This window comes from Watersipora subatra, chromosome 11 (genome assembly GCF_963576615.1).
Source record: "Watersipora subatra chromosome 11, tzWatSuba1.1, whole genome shotgun sequence".
Taxonomy (NCBI): Eukaryota; Metazoa; Bryozoa; class Gymnolaemata; order Cheilostomatida; family Watersiporidae; genus Watersipora; species Watersipora subatra.
In genome coordinates this window covers 38,612,426-38,629,147 of record NC_088718.1, presented here as the reverse complement: position 1 = coordinate 38,629,147, position 16,722 = coordinate 38,612,426, and the positions used below count along the sequence as shown (strand labels likewise).

At 34.4% G+C, this 16,722-nt stretch overlaps 2 protein-coding genes across 2 annotated transcripts; both read left to right on the top strand.

Annotated features, from left to right (window-relative positions):
- Positions 1-825: 825 nt before the first annotated feature.
- LOC137408047 (uncharacterized) lies at positions 826-6,428 on the top strand. Its single transcript, XM_068094435.1, has 4 exons — positions 826-907; positions 4,223-4,299; positions 5,766-6,240; positions 6,408-6,428. The coding sequence occupies exons 1-4, from the start codon at positions 866-868 to the stop codon at positions 6,426-6,428; spliced, it is 615 nt and encodes a 204-aa protein (XP_067950536.1). The 5' UTR covers positions 826-865.
- Positions 6,407-13,298, top strand: LOC137408819 (uncharacterized). Its single transcript, XM_068095401.1, has 4 exons — positions 6,407-6,631; positions 9,834-10,019; positions 11,871-11,976; positions 13,118-13,298. The coding sequence occupies exons 1-4, from the start codon at positions 6,442-6,444 to the stop codon at positions 13,149-13,151; spliced, it is 516 nt and encodes a 171-aa protein (XP_067951502.1). The 5' UTR covers positions 6,407-6,441; the 3' UTR covers positions 13,152-13,298.
- Positions 13,299-16,722: the final 3,424 nt, after the last annotated feature.

Here is a 16,722-nt window from a genome sequence, read left to right as displayed (position 1 = left end):
ATCAATGTAGACTGATGGAGGGGCAAGTTTGTTTAACGACGGAATCGCTTAAGTGCGGAAAACTTGTGCAGATAGTTTAATGAAAAGTGGGTCAGTAGTCGAACAAATAATAATAATAATTCGTAAAAAATATCATCGAAGATATTGAATGTAAAAAACTACCTGAATGACAAAAACTGCTAGCTTTGTTATATTTTCTTTCATATAAAAATGATTTTAGCAAACTTATATTTTTTTATATTTATATTAACTAATATATTAGCATAAATATTTATTTTTACTAATAAATATCTAAGAAGCTTTAAGTAATCAAAAACATAAACTTTCGGCTCTGGTCGCAGTTAATTTGATGAGTACTTTTTCTAAGCGTCAGTAGGTCAGGTCATGAACCGTAAGTGCAAAACACTCTCATAGTTTTCACTGCAAAACACCACTCATGCTCATGATACTAGATTGGTGCCAGGTGATGCTTCATTGACCTAAAACCTCGCATAATTTGCATGAATTACCATAGTTTAAGTATAATTATTCTAATATATTTGCCTTTTTACCCGAATAAAGGGTCTGTAAGCTCTAGATGTACGTAGAACAAGGCTAGACTGAAAAAAAGTTTAAAGCCAAATTATCATTCGCTATTGAAGGGTAATTTGGCTCAACAAAGGATTTCTTTTCAATATAACATAAATATTTTGATTGTTTTTGTTTCTAGACAATACCAATCACCTGCTCAAATGTGCTAAAGTGGATGCTTTCTAGTTTATTGATTGGTTGGTACATTTAAGTAATGCTGACACACTTGGATTATTCACTTACATTGAAGGGTGAGAAGAGCTGTTTACTGCTAGTGGACTGGCTGATAAGCAAAATGCATCTTACAAAGTTTCTTGAAAGAGACCTCTGCTTGCTGGTAAGTTTGTAAAAAATTACTTCAGTAAAGTGTAATTATTGTATAAAAAACTAGACAAGGTTAAAAAAATGTTTTTCCTTATAGTAGTAGATATAAATAAATGCAAGAAGCTATGTGTGTAAGTTTTCTACATAGAATACAAAAAACTAAAAAAATAAAAATACTATAAACAGGTAAAACAGAAATTTAATTTAAATTTTCACATCAAATGCTATTCAGAAAAATGATGTACAGAAAGTTAATGTCCAACTCATTTACATCCGACACACCGTTTACATCTGATTCTCTAACTCTCTAACCCTCTAACTATCTAACCCTCTAACTATCTAACTCTCTAACTATCTAACTCTCTAACTATCTAACCCTCTAACTCTCTAACTCTCTAACTTTCTAACTCTCTAACTCTCTAACCCTCTAACTCTTTAACTCTCTAACTATCTAACCCTCTAACTCTCTAACCCTCTAACTCTCTAACCCTCTAACTATCTAACTCTCTAACACTCTAACTCTCTAACCCTCTAGCTATCTAACACTCTAACTCTCTAACCCTCTAGCTATCTAACTCTCTAACTCTCTAACCCTCTAACCCTCTAACCCTCTAACCCTCTAACCCTCTAACTCTCTAAGCCTCTAACTATCTAACCCTCTAACTCTCTAACCCTCTAACTCTCTAACCCTCTAACTATCTAACCCTCTAACTCTCTAACTCTCTAACTTTCTAACTCTCTAACTCTCTAACCCTCTAACTCTTTAACTCTCTAACTATCTAACCCTCTAACTCTCTAACCCTCTAACTCTCTAACCCTCTAACTATCTAACTCTCTAACATTCTAACTCTCTAACCCTCTAGCTATCTAACACTCTAACTCTCTAACCCTCTAGCTATCTAACTCTCTAACTCTCTAACCCTTTAACCCTCTAACCCTCTAACCCTCTAACCCTCTAACTCTCTAACCCTCTAACTATCTAACCCTCTAACTCTCTAACCCTCTAACTCTCTAACCCTCTAACTATCTAACCCTCTAACTATCTAACTCTCTAACTGTCTAACTTTCTAACTCTCTAACTCTCTAACCCTCTAACTCTTTAACTCTCTAACTATCTAACCCTCTAACTCTCTAACCTTCTAACTCTCTAACCCTCTAACTATCTAACTCTCTAACACTCTAACTCTCTAACCCTCTAGCTATCTAACTCTCTAACCCTCTAACTATCTAACCCTCTAACTCTCTAACCCTCTAACTCTCTAACCCTCTAACTCTCTAACCCTCTAACTATCTAACCCTCTAACTCTCTAACCCTCTAACTCTCTAACCCTCTAACTATCTAACCCTCTAACTGGCTAACTCTCTAACTCTCTAACTGGCTAACTCTCTAACTCTCTAACCCTCTAACCCTCTAACTCTCTAACCCTCTAACCCTCTAACCCTCTAACTCTCTAACTCTCTAACTCTCTAACACTCTAACTATCTAACTCTCTAACCCTCTAACTCTCTAACTCTTTAACCCTCTAACCCTCTAACTCTCTAACTCTTTAACTCTCTAACCCTCTAACCCTCTAACTCTCTAACTCTCTAACCCTCTAACTCTCTAACTTTCCAACCCTCTAACTCTCCAACTCTCTAACCCTCTAACACTCTAACCCTCTAACTCTCTAACTATCTAACCCTCTAACTGTCTAACTCTCTAACTCTCTAACTATCTAACTCTCTAACTCTCTAACTCTCTAACCCTCTAACTCTCTAACTATCTAACCCTCTAACTATCTAACTCTCTAACTCTCTAACTATCTAACTCTCTAACTTTCTAACACTCTAACTCTTTAACCCTCTAACTCTCTAACCCTCTAACTATCTAACCCTCTAACTATCTAACTCTCTAACCCTCTAACTCTCTAACCCTCTAACTATCTAACCCTCTAACTCTCTAACCCTCTAACTCTCTAACCCTCTAACTCTCTAACCTTCTAACTCTCTAACTCTCTAACCCTCTAACTCTCTAACCCTCTAACCCTCTAACCCTTTAACTCTCTAACTCTCTAACTCTCTAACCCTCTAATCCTCTAACTCTCTAACTCTCTAACTCTCTAACACTCTAACTCTTTAACTATCTAACTCTCTAACTCTCTAACCCTCTAACTCTCTAACCCTCTAACTATCTAACCCTCTAACTATCTAACTCTTTAACTCTCTAACCCTCTAACCCTCTAACCCTCTATAACTATCTAACTCTCTAACTCTTTAACCCTCTAACTATCTAACTCTCTAACTCTCTAACCCTTTAACTCTCTAACCCTCTAACTCTCTAACCCTCTAACTCTCTAACCCTCTAACTCTCTAACCCTCTAACTCTCTTACTCTCTAACCGGCTGGTTATTAAACCTAAAATTATAACATTGAATCATAACATATCTACATGTAGATGTTATAAGTTTTTGGAATTTAGATTCAAAAGGTCATGAGGCCATAATGTTACAGGTTCAGAGGATCGCAAGGTTGAAGCAGTCAGTAGAATTTGAATTTGTATCTATCAAAATAGTAAATAAAGCCTTCTTATGTTACTCTTCTCAAGGTCATGTGGTCTTTTATACATTCCTCTCATGTGTACAGGTATTATTACCTCTTGAGTGGGTGATGAAAGTCTTTTAGTTTGCAATGTTCCTGATTCAGTTTTAATTTGTGTAGCTTTCTAAGCAAAATAATAAACATACAATATGGCAGTTCAAACATAACTGAAGATTTTTTGTACCAACTACTTCAATCATTTTTATGCGGTTTAGGGGTCTTGATTATACGTTAGTACAATCTTAAAGCACATTTTAAAAAGATTTCAAAGCATTTGGTTTTTTAACCATAGCATACCTGAATGCTTCTAACTTGAGTTTCGTAAAATAGATTTACAACCATTAATACTTATATCTGTTATTATAAAATAGCATTTCTACCATTTTGTTGAAAGTACGTATAACTTCTTGTTAGCATTGGTAATAATTAATAAAATTATATTTTTTTGTTACATACCAAATAAAAGAAAATACATAATTCAGGAATTATTGAGTAAGCTGAACAGATTTGTTGTAAAAAATAGTATTGTTCAAGAGTCAGGAGAGTGAATTGTAGGTTTTAGTAACAGAAAGTTCATAAACTGAAACATATGATGGTGGATGTAGTATGTTGGTGTCATGAAATAGAAAATGATGTTTATAATATGTGTGGAACGATAAATACAAATATTCTGTGCATAGATATACAGGTTTTAAAACCTGAAACACAAATACAGAAATGAGCGAGTATGGAATAAGAAATTATGTTTTAGGTAATTCTTTCAAGTTTGCTGGTGTTTGCACAAGAGGAAATGACTCCTCAAGATTACACGACTCCAGATGGAACTAGGTAAGCGCTAATACCAACAATTTCTCCTAAATTGGTCTTAGGATAAGAAGTTGTTTAGACATGAGTAATTGGTTTAGTACCCCCAACTCAAGCTGGCTCGCCTTTAAGTCAAAGGCTGTGAGACTATGCCTCATAGCATTTGAACAGAAGCATTTTAAAATCTAACTTACGCACAATTTTAATGGAGTTTATCAAAAAGCATCATCATTTTTAATCATTTGTTCTTGCATTTGATGTTTCAGATGAATTGGCTGCCAGGATGTTTTAAAATCAACAAAGCTTGATCGCAGTTAAAAACGACTCAATTTAACCATAAGTACAATCATGAGGTCTAAAATAGTTGTAAAGAGGCCAATGGAATAAATACTTGTAATGCTGCAACTTGAGTGTAATAGAAAATATCAACAATAGCAATGACAACAAATAGTGACGTCATTTTGCATGTATTTCTCTTACGAGCGTTTTAACCGTGATCAAGTTTTGTCAATTTTAATTTTGAAACATCCTGGCAGTCAGATCACCTCAAACATCAAAAGCTATCGCAAAAAAATAAACAAAACTGATACTTTCAGGTAAAATCTACTAAAATTTTGTGTAAGTTTGTCTTTAAAATTAACCGAACCAGAAAGCATTAATATATAAAGGCTAATCACAGACAATAAGCACTAACTAATGCAGAAATAGACAGCAAGGGTAGAACATCACGAGCACTACCAGGCTCGGTATATCCATTATAGAAGCTGTGCTTAAATGCAACATATTGATTTTATGGTTTCAATATTACGATTAAAATGCTTTCATTGTTACCATATTGACAGAGTTCAGAACAAAAGGTGTACCTGTGTAATTACATCTCCGGCTAAAACAAGGTTGTTGACATAAACATCTGTATCTGGTAGCAACTCTAAATACATTGCCTAAAGGTTGGTGTGAAAGTTGTAGATAAAAAATAATACACACACAAAACACACTCTGTAAAGTGCTTGGTATAGAGGGACAAAAACTAAAACAAGTTGTGGATATTTCATCAATAAACAAAGGTCTTTCATCTGCTAGCTGCTAAACTTACATGTAGATGGTGGGTAGCTGCCCTACTAAGTGTTTTTAACTTTTGTTGTTTGGCATGACTGTATTTTTCATCTGAGCTTTTTAATCGCAATCAAGTTTTGTTGATTTTAAAACATCCTGGCATTCAGAACACTTCAAACATATACAAAATCTCAAAATATTGAAAAAAACAATTCTTTCTCATAAAAACTAATCTAAAATTTTGTGTAGGTTTATCTTTAGCTCTTACCAGACAGTATAGACTTTAAAAATTGGTTTGTAGAGCAAGATAAATGAGTGAGAATAACGAAGATCTTTAGTATTATTTGCAGAATAAGATATACCTTTCATCTTTGTGTTATGTTTTTTCATATATGATGAGTTTTTTTTCTTGTACAACCAAGGTTTCTCTGTTTTAGACTACAGTTTGGAGCGATGACCGAATTCTCCCGAGGAGTACTCGACGATGTTTTAGATCTGCAAGCTGATTTATTCATTCCTGGAAACCTTCTCGCTGCTGGCTTTTCATCTCTCAGAACCGTAAACACTACTAGCGCTGATTTAGTCATTGGACAAGCACTTTTCAGTGGCTATGCAAATGGAGCAGGGACTGCTGCTCGAGTATCTTACCCTGCATCCTGCCAGGTTACAACAGACATCGTTCTAGTAGCTGAGTACTTCAACCATTGTGTTAGAATTCTCAATAGAACTAATGACAACACAGTTTCAGATTTCGTGGGAACTTGTTTAGCTCCCGGATTTGCTGATGGTGTTGGAACAGCTGCTTCATTTACTAATCCAGTTCGAATAATTCAAGACATCGATGATTCTAATTTGGTTTTTGTGGCAGAAGCTTCAGGAAACATTCGGTTGATAAATGTCAACAGCCGAACCGTTAGTACATATCTACCAGCTGGGTTTACTGCTTTAAACTCTATTCGGTTTGACACCTATTACTGCGGATCAATGTTTATCGCTGACAATTACACGTTTAACCACCTTAATTTAAACACGCACATGCTCACAACATATGGTACTAATAAAGGTTATACGGATGGCAGCCTGCATTTAGGAAGATATGATTCTATCTATGATATGGCAGTTCTCTACAAAGATACATACGTCGTCGTAGACAGAGGAAACCACAAACTGCGACTCATAGACACAGCCAGCTGTCAGGTTACCACGATACAAGGAACAGAGATTGCAAATGATTCATATTCCGTTACATTCACAAATGGTAGTCTCTATATCGGGGGTCAAGGATATATTGTTGAGTTGCCAGGTTAGTTAGCAATATTAATTTATTAGCTTGTAGCTTTCAATAAATGCCTTGTTGATTCTGGTTAATGTTTATTACGCCCACAAATGTTTTCATGTTACTTTACGTTATAATTTGATAAATTTGGCAATTACGGTGAGAGGTTTTTATTTTTTTTATAAAAAGCTTAAAAATTTTGTGATGAATGGATGGAACACCAACAAGAAAAATATAGTAGAATAAATAAGACCAATTGTAGCTCTCATGCCTTGATTTTTTGGAAATCTTTGTGAAGCTTTTGAAAAACATTTAAATAAATTTTATTAATGTAACTGGTTCGTAAAACGAAATTTTGAAAATAATTACATATCTATTATTACCAGTACATAAAATAATATATAATTAATACCTATATAACCAGTTGCATTTTTCTTGTGAATGCTCTCTAGTGAAGAGCATGGCACCATGTGCAGCAAACCTCAGCCATAGGGTCAAATGGCCTGCTCTCCAGCCCCAACATGATTCTGTAGTGCTCAAAGTTGGTAATGACAGGGTAATGTATGTACAGATCATGATACACGCTGGTCGAGATAGCTACATATTGCAGCCATTATTTAGGTGCCAAGTCAATCTACTATGTTATAAAACCTCTAACTTCTAATAATTTTTAGACCAGAATTAATTCCTAATTCTAAAAAATGAAATTCATATTTAAATGAATAAAATATATAAGCAGTATTTAAAGCTTTTTTTTTATAAAATATTACATTTTATTAGTCTCGAAGTTTGCCAGACCAGCGCTCTATATCTAGCACTTGCTTCAGTTAGCCTTGTTCTACGATGGTTGAATAATCTTTACTAGAATAAAGGTATTCAGAAATGTTAACAAATTCTCGTAGGTTATAAAAGCAAATTTGCTACTGTTTGGTTAGTATGAAAAAATAGGCCTACCTCAAGCAATGCCTGACTACAAACAGCAATATTACAACTTTCATTTTCTTTATGCATATATATGTGGCATGATCTTTCTGATTATAAACTCAAGAATCAGTCATCACTTGAGTTAAAGGAAATTTTCTCAATGAGCGTACTCATAAATTTCTTTGTTTGTCTTTTAAACTACAACCTGTTGTTCCTGTCAGATCAGTCAGTTTATTTTAAACGTGAATATGAGTGAATATAATTAGTGAATATGATTTTTATTTAAAATAGAATTCTTTAGCAAACTTATGTATTTTATTATGTAGAGCACATTTCTAACAAAAAGATTAGTTTAGGATGCGACAAGATTTTGTATTAAGAAACATTAAGTTTTTTTGCAAGCCTCTTGGTTAGTTATTAAATCTATAGTAGGGCTACAGGAAAGTTGCTTTGCAAAATGATGCAATAAGTTTTATAAAAGCATCAGGGTGCACCATCTTATTCTATCATTCTTCAACATTACATTTCAGTCCTCTTCAATGTTTTGTCTGTAAATATAGTAAAATTACAAGAGTTGTCTCCACCTTTTTGGCAAGAGTCAATAACTCCCAAAATTAAAACAAAGAGAGTGCATGATTGGCTGGCTTACACTAGTTTTGTGAGTAATATGCAGTAATTACACAATAAAAAATACTTACAACCCCATAATTGATTCTAATCATTTTCTCATCTTTCTTTTGAGAATCTGCTGCATAAAAAAAGTGAGTTTGGGATTAGGCACAAAATCTTTGAACATATTTTTTAACCTAAACTTGCTAGTTTTGGTATTGGGTTGCAAGTTTTACAATCTTGTGTGAATTATGACCCGATTATTTATATTCATTTTTCCACACTTTTGACAAACATCGTTTTCTATTTGTGACACCAATATATTACCTTACCCATCGTATGTTTCAGTTTATGAACTTTCTGTTAGTACAATTCACTATCCAGACTCCTCTTCTGTACTATTACATGTAGATTACCATTTTGTAAACTATATTTTTTCAACTCTTCATTTTCTGATTCCAGTCTGTTCATTTTTTTTCATTTGGGCATGTAACGAGAAACATCGTTCCGTCAATGATTATCGCTGCCAATGAAAAGTTATACATATATGACTACTGCTAAAATATATTTCAAAAACCATCAACAATAGTTTGTATGCTTCGAAAGTAAAAGCTATAAAAAGCTTCAAGGTGTCTTTTAACCAGTTTTATATAAGCTTTTTAACAAATCCTTTACTTTGTAATACAAACTGCTTTTATATACAAAAACTAATTACTTGATTTGTTAAAAGAACTTTACTAAGGCCAGAGATTTTGTTCATTTTGGCAAGTGAATCTGCTACCACTGTTATTAGGGTTAGATATCATACCCTTCTCTCTCTTCCTGCCTACCTCCACCCCAACAGGCCTATATTCCCAGGTTGCAAGTTGAGGCGGCCGCAAATGTTAGGCGACTAGTTATGAACATCTGGGGGTTTGGGGGGCGGTGTAAGTCCCCCAACAAGGTTTGGGGCAGCACCCTGAAGCTTTGGACCTTCTAAGCATCAACAACCCTCAAAGTATGCATAAATTCAGTTAATTGTAACCATCAAAATCTACATACATGTAAATATAATATTTATGGTAGGCAAAACCTTTTCTTTTTTCAACGAACGATATAAAATTCAGGACACTACAGATTTCTGTAAAGGACATTGACAGAACAAAAGCTATTACTTCTTTATTGCAATAGCTCTTGTTCTGTCAATCTGTACATAGCAGAAATCTTTCACAACCGATTCTGTATCTATTTCAACATCTTTATATATGTGTAATATTAGAAAATTATTTAGACGAGCCTGCCCCATAGCGCTCCTCATCGAAATTTTGATTCGGTTATGTTATTATAAGGAAAATGCAAGTTCAGGGGTATTTTTCACACCTCCACTATTAGCAATCAAGTTGAGTTTCTAAGTTTTAACAAAGTTTTACAAGGTCAGTCATTTGGCGAGATCACCGCGGAGACAATATAGAATGCTAGTTGCTAGTAAATTAGTTGTAGGAAATTCCAAGTGAATGAGCTTAGACTGCAATTCTTAGTACTTGGTCGCCAAAAATCACTATAAAGTTTGGGGGACTCAGCCGCCTAGCCACCCCAGAGAATACGGGCCTGCACCCCAACCCCCAACTCAATTTCTCAATTACTCTCTTTCTATATGAGCCAAGTTGGCTTACTTCCTGATATCAAACGCTACGAGCTTAAACATTCAATGCTTTAGTGGAGGTTGTCTTGAGTGCTTCTGGTGAGATGACTACCTCTGGTCCTGGCTGCTCTCCCTTCTTAGCCAACAGCACTCTGAATGCAACGCAAATAGTCAACGAAGCAAGTTGTGAGCAAATAATAACATCAACGACGGTTGAAGCCAATACGACTACTGAGACTTTGACTACCACAACCTCAATGGGTGAGCAACAGAACTATATTAAGAAGGTATTACCCATCCCCTACTAACCTAGCATATATCTTACATATAACTTTGAGAACTTTGTTTGTTTGCTTATGCATAGAATATACTAAGGTAGTAGTATAGTGAGAGAGAACTAGCAACTATTTATACGTATATTGAAAACAGACCTGCTTGACCTACTTTTCTCAACTGTACACTTATAGAAGTCCATATGTTAGATAAAAAATTCTTTATTTCCTAGAATATAATTGTAATAATCAGACCTTGAACTCTGACGGCTTCAAGTGTTGAACCTCCCTTGCTCTAAAATGGGGCTTCTTTATATATGACAAAGCCTGCAGATCCCGGTCCTGATACAGCTGACTCGGCCAATACGGCTGAGTCAGCAGATATTACGGATTCCAAACTATGAGTCATGATCCTTACTGAACATTAATTAACCAATAGACAGCCCAATTAAAACACTAAAAGATCTGACTAACTAAAACCCTGGACAGTAGCTATAAAGATTTGCCAAACATAGCCGAGTGTTAAATACATAAATATAAATTAAATAGTTGAATACTACAATATGTAGGGTGTGAAACACATGCTTGAATTCCTGATACAAAGAAATCTTAACTCTAACAAAATTACAACATTTTTGTAACGACTGATCTACACGATATTCAGCAAATATTGAGTCATAGAGTTTACAGGTTTTCTACTAATTTCAACTTTTGTTACCTGAACAAATTGCATACAACTTCTAACAATTATGTTGAAAATATCATTGCTAGCAGCTTTGACAATCTTCTACCTAATATCTGTTTTTTAAGCAGAAAAAGGTACTTTAAAAGCTATATGTGAAACTATTTATTTAATTTTATTGGCCAATTGTTGTCCTTTTTGTTTTATGGTTCTTATATGACATAATTTGAAAAGAAAAAACGTTTATGTTTGAAATAAAATTACTGTTAACAATTGTAGAATTATTGGGTATAGATAAAAAATGATGCAACACTTTTACAAAGCCTCATTACAAATGTAGCCTGAGAGCTTTTTAAAGATATAAATTTTTACGCAACACCAGCTGACTGTCTGAGGCATAATGGAAAAAGCTTCTTAAAACTAAAAAAATATTTTTGTGGATTTATTTGCAAGTTCTATTGTAATTAGAATGGTGATTATTATAACCCAGTTGATTTCATAACAAAACTTCAGGTTTATGAGAAAAATATGGGCATAACAAAAGTTCATGCACAAATATATCTGTCAACAATGATAGATTTGTTCATGTAACCCTAGAGGTGTGAATCCTTTGTAAATTTTATATTCATAAATTTTAAACAAATACTGAGAGCTCAGAATGGTTGATAATAATTTGTATCAAAATTTTGACAGTTTTTTGCAAGCTGCATAAGTATGTATATCCAATGCTTGATAAAAAATTTCTTTTGAGGCTATTTTCCAGTCTGATCAATAAAGAACAAAGATGCCCATAATTTTAAAATTGAACTGGTATTCAACTAAAACTAATTATTCTCACTTGTGAACTTAATTTAATATATTAAAAGTTCAAAATGGAAGCTTACTTAAAGCTATTTGATACTATTATATGATAGATTCTGATGAGAACAAAATCAAGGAAATGTATCTTATAATATTCATAATCTTTACTATAATAAAATCCATATCCATCTGTCTGAATACACCATTAGAGATTGGGAAAAAGGATTGCATCATGTGTGATTTGAACTCACAAACATATAATAGAAATGCTGTCTTACCCTCTTTCACTTTGTTCATTGACAAGCCATTCTGTTAAAGCTTTTTACAAGTAAATTTTGGTAAATGTTTTTGTTGCAGAAAAAACTGGCCTACCAATTTGGGGAATTGGTATCATTGCTGGAATTGGAGGGCTCCTTCTCATTGTTGCAATTATTGTGATCTGCTTGGTTATTTGCAAGAAAAAGTAAGTATTTTGCTTGCAAAAATGACAGCGGTTAAGTAGCCTGTACATAAAATAAGATACAAGCACATTCTGTGTCTATTCTCTGTTAAGCAAATGTTTAGATGGATGAGAACAGCATATTTTATCAAGTGTCTGGGTACTTAGTAATTCTTTGGCCTACATAAGTTTACCTTACTTGGAGTCAAAAAAGTATACATGAAACTTCTTAAAGGCCAAGGTCAACATTGACATTAGCGGCTACTTCTATTTACTCAGTCTCTTTCTACTTTAAACAAAAAAACACTTTTCTATTTTATTTGAATGAATACAATGTTAAGGTTGTAAACAAAATAAAGTCGAAAAATTCAAATCTTGTTTCTGTAGTGATAAGGAAACTTTTTAATCACATAATAAAATTTTGAATGAATTAATTTGATGAAATACTATTTTTAAAAGAGGATGTGTAAAGTCAACAAAACCTAAGATGAAGTTTTGGTGTTCCAAGAGTTTTCTGTCCTTTGTCATAAGAATTAACCATATACATGTAGATGAAAGAGAGAATAACTTGGAATATTTATGATGAACAATGGTACACAACTACATCAGCACCCCTTTCGACAAACTAGTACTTGAAAATTGTTCAAAAATGCTTTTCAAGATACTGGTGTTTGCACAAGAGGAAATGACTCCTCAAGATTACCTGAGTCCAGATGGAACTATGTTTCATCTAGAGCTCATAATGTCATTAATTTCAGTATTAGAAGTTGTTACTGATAATTTCACAGGGGAAATCGGCAAAAGCGAGTTTTGAGATGATGACTCTATGCTGAATTTTAAATAAATTGTGACAACCTTGAATAATTTTATAAAGATATGTTACCCGTTGGCAATGGGCGCAACCTTAACCTTCGACAATGGTTACAAGAGAGTTTGGAACTCAGCTAAGTTTACTGAGTATGCCTGGCGACTAGTTTGTATTTTTAGGTAGTAGTCATTCCCTTTTTTTAAATAGCAAACAACTTTAATCACTCATTGATTTTAACCACTCGTAGAAGTTTTTTGCCAGCAACTTCACAAATATTTGTATCCATCAAATAATATCATCGTGTACGGTATTTACATTTGTCTCCAACTAAATATACCTACAGTTAATATGCCTTAGAAACAGAGTAGAACACAGTGAGGAGCCGAATTAGCCTATACAAGTGACCTCTCCCGGTGACCTTTACGAGTTACTTCTTCCGTGGCCTCTACCTATGATTAATATTAGTGATCTCTTCCAGTGACCTCTACTATTGATCTTTATTCCATCTGGCACTCGAGTATATCAAACCTTTCCTTGCTCATCAGCTCACAGCTTGAATATAGTTTATGAGAAAAAAAGCGTTTTGTAATTTTGCTTATTTATTTTGATAGATATATTTTGTTATAATATACTATTTCAATTTCTGTATTAAAAATAGATTTTGTTTTCTTTTAATCAAGCATTGTTTGAAATTATATATTTTTCAATAAATTTGGAAAAGTGTCAATAAAACAGATGTTAGCCAATCTATAGAGAGTTGTACACAGCCAGATGACTGACTAGCTCTATTTTATATTATCGTGTGCGTGTGTGCGTGTGGGTGTAAGATTGTGTTAGTCCATGCAAATGCTTCCACATTTTTTGCCTAATTTTGTCTAAACCTTTTATGCTCATTGCTTTTCGTCTTGCTGCTAAAACATTCGATCTCAAAACTCTATATCTGGTTCCTAAGGACCAGGCTCTTATACCTCCACTCACAGGCTATCAGATTAAAATAAAAGGAATCCTGGGCATCACCTGCTCCAGTGTTAGTCATCACCACAAGATTAGCTCAAACTTTAGTTCCCAAAAAACATAATTTTATCATGATTGTCTGCCCTTACCTACCTTTGGCCTAAGCACAACAGTATTAGTGAAAGGAAGAATATTTCCTGAAATTCTTAAAGTAACCGCGAATGTATAAATCTTGCACATGTAAACTAGCCATGAAGTTGTTTCTATGCAGTAATTATCTTGGGAGTTACAGTATATGTTAATATCTGGCAGTAGATGAAGCGTTCTAAGAAAAGACCTAAGTGATATACAAATGCTAAATGAGAAGACAACTGCTAAGAATGTAACTGCTAAGCTTAAAGGTTGACTTGCAACTAAATTCACACTACAGTTATTTAGTATCAAAAGGTTCACCATATCTTACACTGCTGTGTTGTAGGTGCAAAATATGTGGAAATGTGATTACAAGCTCTTAAAAGTTAAAAAACGAACAGCCAATCGCAGTCATCAAGAAACTGCCGTAGATTATAACCTCTTTCCAAAACGGCTCAAATGTGACGTGGTTGAACGAGATGGCTTCTGTATACATTTTCATGCAACCTCATTTGTCAAAGTATTTTCACAAATATACTTCACGCATTCAATAATACCATGTCTATTGTTCTTACGCGTCTGTTTCATCATCATTGTAATGTTGTCACTTTGAGCACTGATATCGTATAACCTACAGTGAAAAATCGTTTAATTTTTTAACCTTACCTCGAAGGAGTACATATCATTTTCTAATAAAAATTACCAGCCTGTTTGGTCACCTGTGATAATCGAAAAATGCTGCAGAAATTATTCGCGCTGTTTGGCAGGAAGTTTGGGTCACATGATCAGATTACGACTAGACGATTAGACCAAGCCAAAACAAAACTGTAAAGTAGCGAGCGTCTATATTTGGTAAGGGCTCTCCGGTAAAACCCGAAGTGTTTGTCATAAACTAGTGCTACGAGAAGTTTTATATCGAGCCTTTTATTGGCCTTTCAATTCACGTGAGAACATCACGTGTCAAAACAATAACCAAATGGATTGACTCCGTCAGAGAAATAAACTGATTCCAATCTATGGCGGTTTGGTGATGGCTGCGATTAACCGTTTGTTTTTGAGCTTTTAAGGAGCTTGTAATCACATTTCCACATATTTTGCACCTACAACACAGCAGAGTAAGACATGGTGAATCTTTTGAGACCAAATAACTGTAATGTGAATTTTGTTGCAAGTCAACCTTTAAGTAAAATATACCCCAATTTTCTCCCCTCCGGTAGCCTAAGATTAGTTTACAAGCACATGCAAAGCTAGATGAAATCAAAAGTGTTCAAAGTTAATGTAGGCAATGTTAAAAGTATACACTTATTGTTAAAAAGTCAGTAGAAAGTAGAGAAAGCAAAAAGGTGAAGAAGTGCATATAATGCGGTATAGTCAATAACCAATATGTGTGCAATACAGTGGCCTATTAACAAACAAAATGTTTATCGATGTAGGCTTGAACAAGGGGCGGGTTTGTTTAACGATGAAATCGTTTGTGCCAGGCGATGCTTCATTAACCTAAAACCTTGCACAATTTGCATAAATTACCATAGTTTTAATATAATTATTTTAATATAATTACCTTTTTACCCGAACAAAGGATCTATAAGCTCTCCATATACCGAGAGAAAGGTCAGACTGGAAAAGGGTTAAAACAAAATCATCATTCGCTATTGAAGGGTAACTTGGCTCAACTGAGAATGTCTTCTCAACATAACACAAATATTTTGATTGTTTTTCTTTTCAAACAATACCAATGACTTGCTAAAATGTTCTATGCTTTCCAGTTCATGAATTGGTTGGTGCATTCAATTAATGCTGGCGTATTTACATTATTCACTTGCGTGATTGAAGGGTGAGGAAAGCTGTTTACCGCTCGACAATTGGCTGATAAAAATGCATCTTACAACATCTTTTCAGAGAGACTTCTGCCTGCTGGTAAGTTTGAAAAGTATTACTTTAAGAAAACTTAATTAATGTGCAAAAAACCAAACAAGAAAGTTACAAAAATGGTTCCTCCTTATAGTAGTAACTGCAAAGAGTTGCAAGAAGCTATGTGTGTAAGTTTTCTACATACAATACAAAAACTAAAAAGGAAAAATACTACAAACAGGTAAGACAATAGTGTAATTTAATTTTTCACAGTGAATGCGGCTCAGAAAAACTGTGTACAAAAATACTGATGTCTAATTCCTTTACACCCATATGGTCAAACCCTCTAACCCTTGTAGCTCTCAGACCCTCTAACTTCCTAACCCTTTTCCTCTCCAACCCTCCAACTCTCCAACCCTCTAACTCTCCAACTCTCTAACTCTCTAACTCTATAACCTCTATAACTCTCTAACTCTATAACTCTCCAACCCTCTAACTCTCTAACTCTCTAACTCTCTAACTCTCTAACCCTCTAACCCTCTAACTCTCTAACTCTCTAACCCTCTAACTCTCTAACTCTCTAACTCTCTAACCCTCTAACCCTCTAACTCTATAACTCTATAACTCTCTAACTCTATAACTCTCCAACCCTCTAACTCTATAACTCTATAACTCTCTAACTCTATAACTCTCCAACCCTCTAACTCTCTAACTCTCTAACTCTCTAACCTATTAACTCTCTAATTCTCCAACCCTCTAACCCTCTAACTCTCTAACCTATTAACTCTTTAATTCTCCAACCCTCTAACCCTCTAACCCTCTAACCCTCTAACTCTCTAACTCTCTAACCTATTAACTCTCTAACTCTTTAACTCTCTAACTCTCTAACTCTCTAACCCTCTAACCAGTAACTCTCTAAACCTCTAACTCTCTAACCCTCTAACTCTCTAACTCTTTAACTCTCTAACTCTCTAACTCTCTAACCCTCTAACCAGTAACTCTCTAAACCTCTAACTCTCTAACTA